This window comes from Dermacentor silvarum, chromosome 1 (assembly GCF_013339745.2).
Source record: "Dermacentor silvarum isolate Dsil-2018 chromosome 1, BIME_Dsil_1.4, whole genome shotgun sequence".
Taxonomy (NCBI): Eukaryota; Metazoa; Arthropoda; class Arachnida; order Ixodida; family Ixodidae; genus Dermacentor; species Dermacentor silvarum.
This window is the reverse complement of record NC_051154.1, coordinates 30,307,391-30,324,600: the sequence shown is the minus strand read 5'-3', so window position 1 is coordinate 30,324,600 and position 17,210 is coordinate 30,307,391. Positions and strand designations below refer to the sequence as shown.

At 47.5% G+C, this 17,210-nt stretch overlaps 1 protein-coding gene across 1 annotated transcript in view; it reads left to right on the top strand.

The window, feature by feature from the left end:
* The window catches only part of LOC119459078 (ubiquitin thioesterase trabid-like), a 78,115-nt gene that overhangs the window by 24,926 nt on the left and 35,979 nt on the right, over positions 1 to 17,210 (top strand). Inside the window, exons 5-6 of the mRNA XM_037720914.2 lie at positions 5,053 to 5,310; positions 16,614 to 16,806. Of these exons, the coding sequence (XP_037576842.1) occupies positions 5,053 to 5,310; positions 16,614 to 16,806 (451 nt within the window). The remainder of the gene's footprint in view (positions 1 to 5,052; positions 5,311 to 16,613; positions 16,807 to 17,210) is intronic.

Genomic DNA, 17,210 nt, shown 5'->3' with positions numbered 1-17,210 from the left:
CACGAATCGGTCCTCTTCCCCAGCCACCTTATTCTTTGGTGAATGTATCGGTCGGCTTGACGATGTTGAATCCGCCTACTCCACTCAACTGCCTGACGACACGATGAGTCTTCACGTCGACAGCATTACTCCTGTTACCACCGCCGATTCGTCCTCCTTAGAAGCCTTCCTCCCGTCAATTGATTCCGAACTTCCACCTGCCCAGCGTACCCAACTCTTGGAACTGCTCGATCGCTTTCGGCTGTCGTTCGATCATGAGCAATCTTCCTTGGGCCGCACATCCTCCATCGTTCACCACATTGACACCGGCACTCATGCACCCCTACGCCAGCGTCCATACCGAGTTTCTCACGCTGAACGTCGTGTCATTGATGAACAGGTCAACGACATGCTTCATCGTGGCGTAATACAACCCTCGCACAGCCCTTGGGCCTCCCCAGTTGTGCTGGTAAAGAAAAAGGACGGTAGCATTCGATTTTGCGTTGATTATAGGTGCCTTAACAAGATCACACGAAAAGATGTTTATCCGCTGCCCCGAATCGACGACGCTCTCGACTGCTTACAAGGAGCAGAGTTCTTTTTCTCTTTGGACCTTCGATCTGGGTATTGGCAGGTCCCTATGAATGACACTGACCGTCCGAAGACAGCGTTTGTAACCCCAGACGGGTTATACGAGTTTAACGTGATGCCATTGTCAACACAGTAATCACCTGTAGTTTCGAAAGAAAGGCACTTTTAGAGTCTTTGTCAGACTTCTGGGTTTTGTGCAAAATTTACTTGAAATGGTAGCAGAAAGATTGCGTTGCGAAGGTAATTCAATGTGCCTTACAATGTATCACATTGTTTGGCAGGCAAAGGGGGACACTTGGCAGCATTTGCACACCCCCCCCACGATATAGTCATCATCATCATCAGCCTCTATTTTATGTCCACTGCAGGACGAAGTCCTCTCCCTGCGATCTCCAATTATCCCTGTCTTGCGCTAGCGTATTCCAACTTGCGCCTGCAAATTTCCTAACTTCATCATCCCATCTGGTTTTCTGCCGACCTCGACTGCGCTTCCTTTCTCTTGGTATCCATTCTGTAACCCTAATGGTCCACCGGTTATCCCTCCTACGCATTACATGGCCTGCCCAGCTCCATTTCTTCCGCTTAAAGTCAACTAGAATATCGGCTATCCCCGTTTGTTCTCTGATCCACACTGCTCTCTTCCTGTCTCTTAACGTTAGGCCTAACATTTCCTAACAAGACTGTAAACATTCTGCTTCATGCCACTGCAGCTCCGTTTGCTGCACGAACTTCATTGTGAAATTTTTCTCTATGTAGTCCAGGTAGTCTAGGCTAGGGCTCCTCCTACTTAGGTACAGTCGACTCTCGCTAATTCGACCTTAGTTAATTTCACTTTTCGCTTCATTTGAATGCACTGGAAAGTCCTGGCAAAGAACCATACATTGCTATGGAAGGAAAACTCGTTTAGTTTGAATGCGAAAGTATGTCGCCTCGACCCTCACCGGCACCCCCTCAAAAGCTTTGAAAACACATCTACAGTAGTCTGTAGATGACGGACTACCTTAAGGTGTAGCAAAAAAATTTGGATTCATTGATTTTGTTGCAGTTTGGTAATTCGATTGTGCAGATAATTCACCCTAAACTAGCGGTCCAGCAAGGGTCGAATTAATGAGGTTCTATGGTAATAAGTTTATGTAGGTAATGAAATTGAGTATGTAGGTAATGAATTTTTCACAGATACCGCACAATACAGTCGCCAACCGATAATTTGTACACGCTTGATTATTCTGACAGCTTTGCTGCACTGCCACTAGCCCCATAGGCAATGTAATATTCAATGTAATATTAAGGACAACCCGAATTTCGGACACCTTACAGACCGCTGTGCAATAATCCAGACTGTGATTGCTCCACCATGTGCTAATTTGGCCTCCTAGTCCAGCAGAAATGGCGATATTTTTGTTTTGATACGTCTGTGCCATGGTCGTCGGCCATTTCGCTGGTACCTCCTCGAAACTGAAACTAGCGAAACCGAAACACAGCGCCAGTGTCATGTTCTTCTTTGCCTGTGTCCTTGTCTATCCTGTTATTTTCCTAAATAGCAAGCCCAGTCGATCTCGTAGTCGCCGTGGAAGATTCTGTGCGCATGCATTGATTACTTTCGATTCTGTAGTGATAGCATGACAATGGTTGAGACACGGGCTGCAATGGTAGCGATGCCTTCACTCGCTGTATTGGCGTGGTGGCTTTGGTGTTGCGCTGCTAAGCTAGAGGGCGCAGAATCAAATCCCGGCCACAGCGGCTGCATTTCTATGGCAGCAATACGCAAAAATGTTGGTGTACCATGTATTTGGTGCATGTTAGAGAACTTCAGGTGGTCAAAATTAATCAGAGAACCACAGAATTTTATTTTAATGCCTTCCGCTCGATTCTATGTACACAAATTTTATCATCCACTGTTCACGGGCGGCTCATCCTGTTGATAATTGCATGCAGAGCGTCGCTCTGACCATTGACAAAGCGCGAAAAGCATGAGAAAGATTAGCATATAAAGCCTGTTCCACATGCAAATGACGGCGCAGCGATGGTAGCGGCAGCTGAGCTACTGTGTGCAGACGCAGCTTCGTTTCACATGCTTCGTCTAGGCGATTCGCGTGCCATTGTGATGCACAGTGTTGCTTGTGGAAAGCTCCTGTGAGCCACGGGTTTCTGCGGTCTTCAAGAGCTGCGTCTTGCTCCACATTTTCATGTTTTGGCGCGCTTGAGCTGCGGGTTTCACCGGTGTATTAAGTTGGTGCTGCACTTCCGTGCTTGTAAACCTCACAGAAAATAAAAATACTGTGTGTCGAACTGCTAATGCAACTTTTTTATTTATATTTATGTCTCTTTTATATCTCTATAGGCGACAGCTTGCTAAGTGCACGCACACAGAAATAGCCATATGGAAGCAAAGGAATGGGTTGGTTCGTATTTCCGCGATTTGGGCTTGGCAGCACGTGCACGTCTAGCAACGACTTTTGTTTTCTAATACCACAAGGCGTTCGGGTGCCGTCTTGGTCACCCGGATGCAAGAGGCCTGTGGACGGCTCGCGTGCCTTTTCGCCTCTAGGCATTTGAGTAGAAAGGCGGTGGCCCTTGTAGAGCTCGGCCTGCATGACCTTTTTACTGCGATGCCCCAGTGATTTAAAACATGGAACAGAAGCTGGCAAGGTAAACGCGGCAGAAAGAAAGCAACAAGACCAAACAAAACTACGAATATGCTAGCTCGAAGTTGTAAAGAAGAAGAAGGAAAAAAAAAAAAACGCCTACATGCACTGAGAACTAAATATATGGAGTGCCGTTTCGTCCCATCTGTCCGGAACCATGTGGGGCCACCATCGGGGGGGGGGGGTAACAGGCAAAAAGAAGAAAACAGCATGTGCGGACAATTTAGCTTCATAGAACGCAACTTGAAAACGACACATGAAAACAAGCGGCACTTCTGACACACCAATGGACATGGCCAATTCAAGCGACGCCGACTTTTACTTTATGGAAGTATGCGTCACTTGCGACGAGTACCTTCAGCTTCAGTTTGTAATTTCTTCCTGAAGAGTATTTCTCTTATCTTTGTTGCGAAAATCGTTCATTTTGGCATTACCATCCGAAACGAGTGGACACTGCACAACATGAGTGATGAACAGCTCGTTGAAGACAGCGCAAGACATTGCGAACTGGCAGTGGACATCGTCTGCTACAAATGTCGTCTGCTAGAACCGTCTGCTCCAGCGAGCGAGTTCCCCATGCCACCCGCGCTTCGGCCAGCCCTTGTCATGTGATCCTAAAGTCACTGTTCACAGGCACTCTGCCATTGGTTGCCGCTCTCGCTGCTCGCGAATTTTTCTAAATGTTTCGATTGTGATTGCAGTGGTGTGCGCCACTCGGAAAACTGGTTTTGGGAAAGAAGGATTGCGCACGCTACAGCCGCCACACCGTTTCTGGTCCAACATCGCTTGCATGTGAAGCAGGCTTATTAAGGCATTGCCAGAAAATAGCCACCAAGGATTGTCTAGGCAAAAGGCAATTGTTTGTGTGCGCTGTAATGCTTCGCCAAACTTTGGCCGTATTCTTTGACGATCACTTCAAAAAATATACTTTCACTTTTGTGATATTTTATGTGACTAGCACTGGACGCGTCTCAAAGATTTTCGTGCTTGGCACTGTGCTAAGAATGCTGTCGTTCGTAGACACCGACGCGTCTTGTTGTCCTAGTCATGCGAAATTGAAGGTATCCCCGAAAGTGATGGTCCAAGAGTACGAATACAGCACACCTTTTATGACCACTTGTGGAATAAAGTCACTTACTCCCGGGCGAATCCGGTATTTCGGACTCCCAGTTAGGCGGACTTTTAGGTGGTCCCCGTCGAGTCTGAATTATTGGTCAGTGATGGAAGTTCTGCTCCAAACTGCTCCATAGAGAAATGCTGCTACATGCTGCTCCAAACTGTCATTTTTGTTAGTAACTGCTCCGAACCTGCTACAAAATGGTGCTGGGAAATTCGATCTTATACTGATTACGAACTGCTACTGTGACAACTGTGAATATTAATGTTTATGAGACGCTACGGTGATGCTTTTAACTCCAGGAGTTGTATGGCATATTTTGCGATCTGCTCCAGAAACACCAATAGCTGCTCCAAACTAGCATTTTTTCTGCTCCAAAATCTGCTCCAAGAAGTAAAATGTCGCTTCCATCACTGGGCTATATATACTATATTTTCTTTGCAACTGTATTTTTCATCAAAATAAAATTTTTCAAACAAGTCGTTTCAATCTTCTGTGAGAAGACACCTCTGCCATTCTAAACACATTTATCATTCAGTGCCCCACTTCCATTTTTGATAGCACCATCCATTTGATAGGGTGGGTGATATTAATGAATTTGTAATTGAAAGAAAAGAATTTCTGTATATTTGCTTCCAAAAGCATCCAGCACTTTCCCTTGATACTTGTACTTGTCTTTGTTGAGGCTGTAATTGACTTTCTCTTGTTTTGCGGTCCCAGGTGCAAGTGTCTGCTGATGAAAACCCTCTCGGCAACAACTACCTGTGTAGTTTGCGGCGACAGGCACGTGAAGTGGATCGGCTGTGGTTAAATGCCTGTCGGGCTGTTGTGGACGGAAATCCTGAGCCCATCAGCCGTTACCTGAGCTCTGGTGGAGACCCTGCACGACAGCTGACTCATGCTGAGGCAGGGCTGCTTTCTCGCACTGCAAAATTTGACCCGGGCTTCACTCTTGCACACATGGCCATTCGCCAAGAGGTACAGTTCTCATGGCTACACCTACATGCTTTGTTTTGGGCACACATCTTTAGTGAGGTACCAAGCTAACTTGAGCATGTTGGAGTTGCCAAAAATTTCTGCAATGCGAAATTCTGCAGAAAGTATGGTTTTAATGCTAAGTTTGTTCCAAGTCTGTTTGCTCAAAGCACAGCCCATCTAGATAGCGGCATCTTAGGCGTTTGTAACGATTTTGACACTGAACCTAGCGATAGTGCAAGAGATGGTGGCATTCGGGTGCTGTTTTTTTTTTTTCATGTCTCTTATTTCTCTTTAGGTTTGTACATAAGGTCTTCAAAGTATTCGAGCTTTCTGCTTGTTTTTTGCAAGATGTCTTTTTTTTTGCAGCATTCATTTGTGCTAATGTAATAAACATTTGTTCCGAGAGTCCGAACTGTGGAAAGAGTGACTGGGTCATTCCACGCCAAACGCACCAGCCAAAAACTCGACCCTTTCCTATTTTTTTTTTACTGTGGTCATCTGTTTGGTGTAAAGAAATGCATTCCCCAAAAAGTTTGTCTGCCTGAGCTCCCATGATGCGCACGAAAGAAACAATAAAAAAAAAACTGAATCCCATTCAATGAATATGCAAATATAGTCTTAAAACCTTAAAACTATCATGCTTTGCTATGCACTCTCCTTTGTAGGCCCCAAATTTATTATTGCGATAGCATTATATATGGACACTCCAGGCACATTTCTGCCGTCGTCGCCGTGTGGTTCCGTGTAAAGTCCAAGGGTGATAACACCATCGCCACGCACCCTACGCTGTATGTGCGAGTGAAAGCGTGCGCGGAGAGCAGACAATCGCGGTTAAATCTAGCTTGCGCCAAAGAGAGGAAAGCTGGCACAAAATCTGCTGTCTTCCGTTGTGCACGATGCACCCAACGTTACAAAGCATTGGGAGGAGGGGGGGGTGGAATTCTACTCCAGCTGCAATTGCGTTCATAGCGGCTGCACGCGGTCGCGTGGCCGTATCTTGAGAGCGATCTGCATCAGGGGGGCAGAGTCTATAGATGTGTCTGCAGCTCGTAGCTTTGTGCGTGCTGTGTGTTCTTGGCGCTCAGTTTACGTTGAAAGGATAGACAACAGCACAAAGGTCGCTTCGCTGCTGGTGCTGCGTTTCCTCATGCCAGTGTTTTGACAGCGAGTGTGATGTGTTCATATTTGCTCTGTGCGCTCACACACCATGCTTGTTAATTTAGTTAGTAAGCGAATATTTACAAGTTGATACGGCCGATAAAAATACTATCCTTACTTCGTATGACTCTTTGCTAATTTGCTATCGCAATCGATGCTTCGGCTTTCGGGCAAAACTACGACTTTTTAAAGAATGTAATCATAATGTGCGCAAAAGGTCAATTTGGGGCATTTCTTTGAAATTTGTTAAAGCTTCGTAGTCATTTTGTAAACTATTCCTGGCAGTCCTTGTGTCGAAATAATCAGCTAAAATATTTTAGCATGCAACAACCACGAAGCATTGCAAGAAAGTGATCCCAAAGTTGAAAAAATTGCAATTGTCACATTTTCAGCTGTAATTTCTGCATTGAGGTGGTCCATCTGAAAAATGAAAAGTTGCATGTTTCATAGGACACCTAACAATTTGTTACCTGAAGTTTAATGGGAGTAATTTTCGTTTTAGGTGAGAAAAAAAATAGTCGAACCTGGATATATCAAATTCGGATATATAGAGTTATTGTCTATATCGACAGTTCTAAAATCCCCTTGGAAATCCCATACAAAAGCATAGTGCTGTACTACGCCTTTATCAAACTCCCATTCATGGCCACATTGATATACAGTAGAACCTCGGTGATACAAATCTTGCGGGGTTGCGTGAAATATTCGTATCATGAAAACATACACAAAATCAAGAAAAAATGAATTTTTTACCAAAAAAATATCCTAATAGTGGAACCCCGTTGATACCTTCCTCGCTGCTGCATTTTCCCGGCTGCTGCATCGCGTTTTTGCAGTCCCGACCTAAATCCTACATTGACTTCCATGTACAGTGGAATCGCGATGATACGAATCTCACGGGGTCAAGAAAAAAATTCGTATTAGCCGAAATTCGTATCATCGAAACACAATTAAAACTAGCTAAATTAAAGAGTCGAGAGGTGAACTCACTCAGGCACATGTACCTAAAAAGCATTTACAGTATAGACCACTTATAACGTAACCGTTTATAGTGCAGAACTGGCTACAATGCGGTCTTTTCTGACTCCCGTTTACCCTCCCATAGTACTCCATGTATTCGCATGCCGCTTACAGTGTAGCTGCGTGAGACGAAATTGCTGCTTCCGCAGGAAAATCTCGCCGATAAGGGCGGTAGCGAGCACGAGGTGCGCCCACCGATGGGAGAGGTGATCAACGAGGGCGATGCGGAGGAGGAGCATGAGACGTGAAGCACGAGTCCAAGGGCGATTCGTCACTGTGCGCTGTATGTGCGAGCGAAAGCGCGCGGGGGACGCGCGCCTTCACGCAAAGCGAACGCACAACCGAAGTCGCGAAAGTCCGTGGGGGTATGGAAGGGAGGGAGGGGGGGGGCGACGCTGTGCTGCGGCGCCAAATGCTTGCAATCGCGCGCAAGGGTAACTGGCGACGCAATCCCCCCACGCGATAGGAGCAAGGCGGGAAGGTACTGCGGGAGGGAGGGGGGAGTTGGGGGGGGGGCTCCTACTCTGCTAACAAATGCGTTCTTGTACTTTGCACCTGTGCCGGCTGTCGGTGTTCTCGCGCGCACCGTATCTTGAAAGCGATCTCCACCCGGCTTTGACCTTTGTATGCGCTGTGCTTACGCTGCTCAGTTTCCGTTGAAGCGATAGATCGCACGAACCTTCGCTTGTCTCTTCGCGAGCGAAGAGACAAGAAGAAAAGCACAAAAGCAACAAAAGCGCCACCGCTTCAAACTCCTCGCGCCCAGTCGTGGCTTCCGCACTGTCCGGCGCCGCGTCCGCACCTCCGCACCAAAAGAGAAAGGGAAAACGCGCGTGACTGCGTGCTGTTTTCTTTTGCGGCCGTCAGTGGGGTGGCGTTTATTCGTATCAACCGACGTGGGTCGAAAATCGATTCGTAACAACCGTTCTCTAGCACGTTGCAAAGTAATGGGGCTCGGCCGGGACCACAGTATCATTCGTATCATCCGGAAATTCGTATTAGCCGTGATCGTATCATCGAGATTCCACTGTATTAAGTTCCCCTTCATACGTCGCCAATCTGCAATTTTCCTGTATCTTACGTTGCGTTTGAATGTGGCGGCCATGTAAATTTAATGGCGCAGCCAGCTTGTGCGTGGGAACAAGCGACCGGCACGTTGCCGATACGGCGCGGCCGCCGCATCACATGGCCATATCTTGAAAGTGATCTGCGACGTGTGCAAAGTGCGAGCCCACGCGCACCTCATCTTCAAACGATCTGCGAGGTTGACAAAGTGCGCCTAGTGCTGGATAGCTTAGTATGCGCTGTGCTTTCAACGTTTAGTTCGCGTTGAAGCGAGAGACAGCCGCTGCTGCCGCGCCCGTGATGTTATTGGCGCACGAGCGAGCGTCGTTTACGGTGTCACGCTTCGCCAGTGGAGTTGCGCCAGCCGAGATGCCATCCCCGCTTCAACGTGCGCGCCGCTTTGAACAGCTGTCTGCGAACGTCGGCGAAGCGGCGTGGGTGCATTTCTTTCTTCGCGCGCGATGCGTTGTGGGTTGATGGTGCCATCGCTCCCGAAGGGTGAATGGGTCAGGAGCACGGTGTAAAGCCCAGAGCACACGTAGGCTTGCCGTCATGCACAAGCTCGCGTCTGCGTGCCCACGCATACGCAGACGGTGCGGCACGGCTCGTATGCGTCGGAATGCGGCGCGATCTCGGTGATCTGCTCCTCTCTGATATTGCGTGCTTGGGCTGCCTCGCGTCGGCGCACCTGGCTACGCAGCGACGGCGTGGTACATTCAACTCTCAGTGAAGCAGATTTATACCATGCAAGAAAGTTTTTCACTTTTTGTGTTGATTTAACAGCCCTAAAATATAACAATTACGTTTATAGATTTTGAAGCATTTTGAAACACTGTCAACAACGAAGTACGAAGTGACGTCTGCCAAGGCGTCAACGAGTGAGGCCAGGCGTGAGGCCAGGGAGCGCGCGCTGTCGCGCGCGTATTTGTGGATGCAAACCGCCATTCCTTGCTAGGCGTGGCAGGCGCAAGGTGCGTAGACGCGAGCTTCTGCGAGTTTGCAAGCGTACGTGTGGTCTGGGCTTAAAAAAGCCATTTCGGCGCCAGGCGCGTCGGAAGCCGCCGGTAACGTTGGCTGCGCTGGTGTGCCCTCATTTTCGCCAACGTGACGTAGCATGTGCATGCGCGTTACGTACTCCAGGGTTGTCGTCGAGCGAGATGGGTTCCTGTTTACCTGTGTGCGCGTGACACCGTAATTTAGTTAGTATGCCTATGCTTACAAGTTTATACAGCCGATAAAACTACTATCCTTACTTCATGCAGCTGTTTACTAATTTGCTATCGCAATCGTTGCTTCGCCTTTCGATCGAAACGGCTTTGTTGTTTTTTTTTCGCTGTCCCTTGAAAAACGTATCAATGGGGCTCTACTATCCGTGTGTGTTTTCTTCTTGCCCAAATTGTCAACAATCGCCTTCTGGAAGGTGTAAAGGTGCGGGCATGTGATCTCGCGAATGTTTTTGCTTAAGGGGGGACGCGGGTTCTAGAATGGTAAAAAACCACCGAAAAATTGATTTCTGGAAAAACGCATTTCAGGAATGTTTTGGCCTTCAAGCAGCTGCCCTCAAATTATTAACCCTGATTTCGATTGGTAAATAGGAAAAAAATTGGCTGGGCTGTGATGTGGTCCGGCCCGCTCGATGTGGGGACCAATGACAGATTGCGCAGCTGCATGACATGGCCGGTTGCTTGGCCACTATGGATCCTGCCCAGATCCCGCTGTGCCGGCTTGTCTGTGCCGGTCGCTCCGCTGGCTCGGCCGCTGCCGCCGCCACTGTTGCTCACGCATTCGTATGATCAGCAGTGGTGCGGCAACGCGTTCGTAACAGCCGATTTTTTTCGTATTGAGAGCAATGTATTTCGGCCGGGGAATGTTACGAATTCGTATCACACCGAAATTCGTATGAGCCGTGATCGTACCACCGGGTTTTACTGTATAGAACGCTGTACCGCAACCCTGCCAGTGTGCTTCTCCTAACGGGAATGCAATCATTTCTAGCACAGTCGGGAATAAACGCACTGTTTTGGCAGATGCTGTCAAACAATAAGACCATGAATTTCAAGGGCAACATACGACATGGAGAAAAAATAGCAGGGTTCGTGTCTCAGTTTTGTTCACTAAGCATATGGATGGATTGTGCAAACCTCGGCCATTCGTTATTGGCATGAGATAATCGCTGCTCCGTTTCAAGAATGCTGAAGGCCTCCCAGTCCGATATGCATTACACAAAAAAGCATGGATGACATAACTGATTGGCTCCGGGCATGGGATGCCAAACTGTAGATGTGTGCACTGCCAGGTTTGTCTTGTATACAACGGCTTTCCGCAAATAGTGTTCTTGGATTTCGTGATTGGCCAAAACAAACCTTACCCGAACCCCACTTGGACGAATTTTTAATTACAGTTTGGATTTAACAAAACCACTGCACACCACATCCGCACTTCGCGGAAAGACCATCATGGCAGCAGCGCACAAGACTCATCGCTGTGCGATTCCCAAGCCCACAGTCCACACTGAGCGCATTTCATTTGTGCTCGCAGGGCGACATGTGGGTGGGGAATGGACACGGATGTTCTGCAAGCTGAAGGCCACTTCTGAATCTAACTGCATCTGTGTAGTGTCGGCAGTCACTGATGCAGGGGTCGGAGGGGAAGTGCCGAGAGCGAAGAGACTGCAAGGCGTCCGAGCCCCATGCAAGAAGAGACGTGCAAACAAGAAGTGAGGACGATTGGTTCTAACAGGATGGCGGTTGCGAAATCGAAACTCGACAGAAGTTTATTTGGTTAGCTTGTTGCCGACATGATGATCAGCTGTTTTAACAATGTATTGTAACCGACACACAACTAGGCATGTTCACACGTGATTCAAAGTGCAAGTGTGCTCATGGCGGCACAGTGCAGAATCATTCAGGATGGTTTCTTCCACACTGTGTTCATTTCTACCTCGACATGAATGAAAATGTACAGCAAGCACTTGTACTTTGCGAGGCATACTGCGGTTTTCGTGTGTGGTTTACACAGGCTTTAGAGTTAATATTGTGCTCAGTATAGCAAAGACCACACCACTGCACAAGCGATTCACGACATTCATGTGCAAAAAGAAATAAATAAACTTTTGTGCATTCAACACAGCCTTGGAGAAGCAAATTGTAAATTTCCACTTTGCTTGATCTCGGGAAACTGTCCGAAACGTGCCGAGATTTCAGATACGGTGTGTTTCAAGCTTACATATTACAATAAGAAATATTGATATACAGTATTGATCTAGCATTTTGATATCTCTTCGAGTTTGATATATGCGTGATCAACTGTACTTGAAATTTGGTCCCTACTTCATACGCACTGTTCACCAGCACTGCATCTTCACTGCAATACATGCCTAGGGGTGGCGGGAAGCTGTACGCACTACATCATGTTTTTCTAAGAAGAGCGTTGCAGAAGTGCTTGAGTCTGCTGTACCACCATTTGTTTCGCCACCTCGAATTTTTGTGTCAAGGAATAGGAAGTCAGCCCTCCGCAGTTTACAGATCTTGACGATGGATAAAGTGGTGGAATAGTCATTTACTACTATTGGTGTCAAATGAAACGAAAACAGCGGAGCGCCTAACGGAAGGTATAGTGCACGCTGTCCAGTCGTCACAATTGAGAGGCACGAACATCCAGTTTGACAGCACTGCGCGATGAAGCTCCCCCCTTTCGTTTCTTTTTGGCTCTCCTTCAAAGCGAGAAACGAAAATAAAATAAAACAGAAGATAAAATATCACAGCTTAGGGCAAGTGTTATCGCCAAGCGCAGCGAAACCGTAGGTTCTAACGTCGTCAAATTAAACTCGAACAACGGTGTGCATGGTACAGTTTGGGCAGTCATCGTTACTGCGCCGTCATCTTTTGTCGCTTTCAAATAAAAGACAACCAGAACGAAAACGAAAATATTGCAGTATGTGGGTAACATCTTCACGCACTGCAGTCGAACCGGATGTGCACTCCTGTCGATGCAGGAAGAGGTTGCGGGAGCAAATCTCGGCCACGGCGGCCGCATTTCGATGGGGGCGAAATGCGAAACTTTTCCGGTATAGGGACTTTAGAATTGCCTTCACGGTGCAGCCACTTTGTGGCGCAACGCTCAACCAAATACAGAGCTAATATAGCAGTAACCCAAGTGTATTCTACTATGCTGCTGGTGTAAATTTTCGGCAGGGGTGTAATCTTGAACACGTCTTTTTAAATGTTTAGAATGTTTTACACTTGGTTACAGCAATATTAGCTCGTTGTTTGGCTGGTTAAAGGGCAACTCCGGCAATTTTTTGACCATGTCAAGCTAATCAAATATTTAGGTTCCCGAGATCCTCCTGTGACGCACCTGATAGAATTGTTTCCGCAAATTCGAAAATAATTCTAAATAAGCAACAAAGTGCAAAAAAGAAACCGAAACCTGAGCAAGCAGCCGAGAGAGCCTCTGCGTGTGACGTTACGAGTGTACCCCCGGCGGGGAAGGCGCGCAACGGATGCCGGGGGTCTCGCCCATGGGGCGAACGAAACCGGTGAAGAGCAGACGCTCAGCTTATTCGTGACCGCGCCGGACCTTCGGGTGACATTGTAAGCTGCACCACCTATTCGGATCTGTCAAACAGTGACAGTTATGATTCAGAAGAATTCAATAGCCACGAATCGCCATCTGCCACCACTAGAGTCAGCGCCCATGCGCAACATATATCGCGCTGCAACATGAAGACCAAGGGTAGCCCTAACCACTGATATACGTGCTGCTTGCTATTTTAGGTGTTTTACCCCTCTCAGGGAACCGCTTCGCATGCTCACTGTAAGATGTGGAGCACGCCTTTCCACAGTTGTATCCCGCAAGAACGCCGCTGACAGTCCAAAGCACCGACCGGTGCATTTGTTTACATCGGCAAGTACAGCGACAACTCGTCGTTCGCTTGAGATAGCCGCTCATCGGTGACATCAATTAATGTCAGAACATATCAAAACACGCAGATTTTGTACATGTAAGCACCGTTACATCACTCTGGGTCGCGCTGATATGTGCGACCACACACCTTCGGAAACAGCGAGCGGGAGACCGTAGTAGGGAAGCGTTGTGCAGCCTGCTTATCATTCTTCGTATTCTTTTCATGCACACAATTAGTGTTCCGTAATGTAGACATAGATTAGGACATTGCGCATACGATCGTTCATTTAGAGAATGCATAGTTTTCCTGCAGAAACGCCGATGTCATGAAGTATGACATCGTTGGCAGCTGAACGAAACGGTTGTTTACGCATGCTGTATCGAAGGGGCCTCCGCTTGCTGCCCATTTGGGATACGAGGCAAACAGTGCACCTTGTAAGCTAAATAATGAGTCCGCATAACAATAGGTAATAATATACCCATGGATGTGCGTAGTCACATTTCATTTAGGGAAGCGCCGGCGAGTGCAACTGGCCGCATTTGAGAACGGCAACGTATACTGATGTTGATTGCGCATCGTGTTGTCGCTTCTAGCTTTTTGCGCGTGCACTGTACGAAATGAGGAATGGTTTATTTCAAATCCGTGTGGTCAAAACTGAACTACAGAAGCAGGTTTCCTCATCCGAATAGCTTAATTAGCTTCATATCAGTCAGTCTGGTCCGCCAGCAGCAGACGCACGAACTCGGCCACTGTGATAAGCTTAACCTCAGCTGAACGCGATCGGCATCGGCTCAAACTGTGTTTGCGGATGGCGAGGGCTGAAGTTCGTGCAGCCAACAACGCAACACCGCTTGCCATCTTGCATCACTTGCCCGTCCACAGGGAATGCAACTTCTTGCGACAGCAACATCTCACGCCAAGCACGAGCTCACGATCGTCGACTCCTGCACTACCTGCACGCTCTCGTCGCTGTCGTCTGTATGATCCCAGCATGCTCTGCGTGGAATATTCCTGACGTCATACTCAATGTGGCCTATAACTGATGAGGAGGTAAGATAGGGTGCTCGAGGCAATAAATTAAATTCATTTGTAAAAAATCTGTGCAACTCTCAAGCCAGCTTTTCTTAGGACATGACGGATGTATTCAGAGGAACAGACCCAGCGAATTTCATCGACATCCGTTGACATCGAAAAATCGCCGGTGTTGCCTTTAAGTTCTGAGCCACCAGTTGGCTGGACCGTGCATGTCGATCAGGCCGCTCATTTACATCTACACTAAAGTTCCTTCATCACAGTGGTAGTAGTATGGAGGGGGTTTTAGTTTACGCCTCTGCCCATCCATCATAACAGCCAGCTCGCCTGCGGTTACTAGAATACTGGACATGCTCGGTGCTGCGACGGAACGCTCGCAATGCACACTGCTTGGATAGCTCGCCGGGGATTGACGGCCAGGTGGCTAGCGGAGAGGTTGGAGAGGCTTCATATGCTGGTTCCTAGGCAACCGTAAGTAGACGACACGAGGTCACATCATGACGCAGAGCCAGTGAAGGCAGAGCTTGGCCCCGATCACTCAGCGAACGAGTTAAGAAAAAGCATTGCTAGGGAGGAGAGTAACTTGTAATTGTGCATGAGACGCTTCACTTAAATTGTGACGCCAATTTTTTACTGTAGCTGTACTCTATGCGTCCACAAAGTTTGTCTCAACCTCTTCAGAGACCCATTAAGGGGAGATGCGACTAAAAAAAAACTTTTTTTTTTAATTATTGATTTTTTGTTTCACTTGTTTTGATAAGCTTGCACAAAGATGCATTGTTTTTACAAATGCATGGTGAGCAAGAAATTAACCAAATGAGCTATCAAAAAACTAAAAACATTTTAAAAGAGGAGCTCAAACTCTGTAAATGTTGAAAGTTTCATTGAGCTGTCGCAAATATTAATGAAATTATCTGAGTAGCATCTCCCCTGTGGGATCTCACACGCGCTCTTGGGACAAAGGAACGACAACACAGTAGTGCAAACAATGAAAAGGGCATTTATTGCACCTTTCATACTAATGCACACTAGCCGAATTACAGCCAATAGAACATTCACACGGGCGCGCGACAAATCAAGGAAGTCTGACTCACCGCGACCCAGATAGCGAGCGAATACGTTCGCCTCATGCTATGACACCATCGCCTAGTCGTTCACGTGTACAGTCACGCGAACGGTGGCGCGCTCGAACGATCTGTGTTCGTCCATACCGGTGTCCTGCTCTTAGCCTCGCGCGACGGTCGCGCAAAGCGGGCCAGCGCACGCGCGAAGCGTTCGTGCGTGTTGGCCGCCGATCCCAACCCAAAGAGAGAGCGCCTTCGACCTTTTTCTCCCAAGTCACCCCGCCGTTCGGCGGCGCCAGCATCGCGACACTCGCGCCATCTCCCGCAATGCGCCGCAACCACCACGATCGCTGCCGGGCTTAGCCACGCGGAGAAGCCGGACCACAGGAGACATGCGGGGAAAACAACATCAGGGGACGCGTGAGAGTCGCGCATCCCCACACCCCTTAAAGGGCTCACCACTGTCGGCAATGGCACCGACTCCGCCTTCGTCATCCTCGCCGATGGCGTCAAAGAGCAGGAAGCACAGCTCGGGTCTAAAGTGTTGTGTAATGCTGGTTCCCGAAAGTCAGCTTCGCTGCAGTACAGCTGTGTTACGCAGTCAAGCATACGCAATGTATTGTGCTGAAGCATACCAATAGTGCACAGGGGCTACTGTCACATGGCATGAAATGTGTTGCCTAATTATACACTCAATCACCGGCCATCTCCTGTCACAGTACGAGCACCGAGACACCTAATAATTGTACTGGCAGGCCTTGAAATCTCATTCGGACGTAGCTGTGGTGCTTTGAGCCCTTGAGGCATACATTCTTTTTTTTTTTTTTTTTAGACGTCCTTGCAGTCCATAGCAAGTCTGCAAAATGGGACATTGACTGTATTCGAAATAAGCACATAACATTACATACATGTACAAGTTTTTCGGCACCATAACTAAAAGAGTAAAGATTTAAAAAATTTTTGGTCTGAGACCCATGCTTCCCCTTAAAGTGCAAGTCCATTGCTTGCACTCTGATGCTCTGTCATGTGCAGATAATATACCACTGTTCTTTTCACAGCGAGAAGACATCCTGGCTCTGCTGCTATCCAATTCGGGCATGACTCACCCTGTTGCCAAGCGTGTTCCATCAGATGTTGGACGAGATGCTGCTGCTGACATTCGGCACCACATTACTGCCTCCTTCAAGCAGAAGAAGGGACCCTTTTCTTGCTACTTTGTCACTGAATTTGTCACCTTTGCATTACCGACAGGTGAGAGACATGTCATGTGTATTGAAATATTCTGTAACTTTGTTAATTCGAACTCCAAGGAGACTGGGAAATTATTAGAATAAATTGGAGGTTTGAACAAAACAGAATCACCTTGAATATTGCACTCGATTATGTATGTGGTAAAGCACAGCACAGTCACCAAAGGAAAATTCAGAATTAACGATGACGGCTTAAAAGTTCTAATAAACCAAGTCCTAAATGTCAAATTCTCCAGAAAGTCTGTTCCACAAGTGGCCAGGCAAGCTGGTGAACGCGTTGCTGCATGTATGCACATATGTTTATATGTGACCTGGTCATTCTGTATTTTGACCATTTTCATGGCTGTCATGACAGACAAAAATAGTCTCCAGAAGCTCACCAAATCTCCATCCCCTACAACTTAG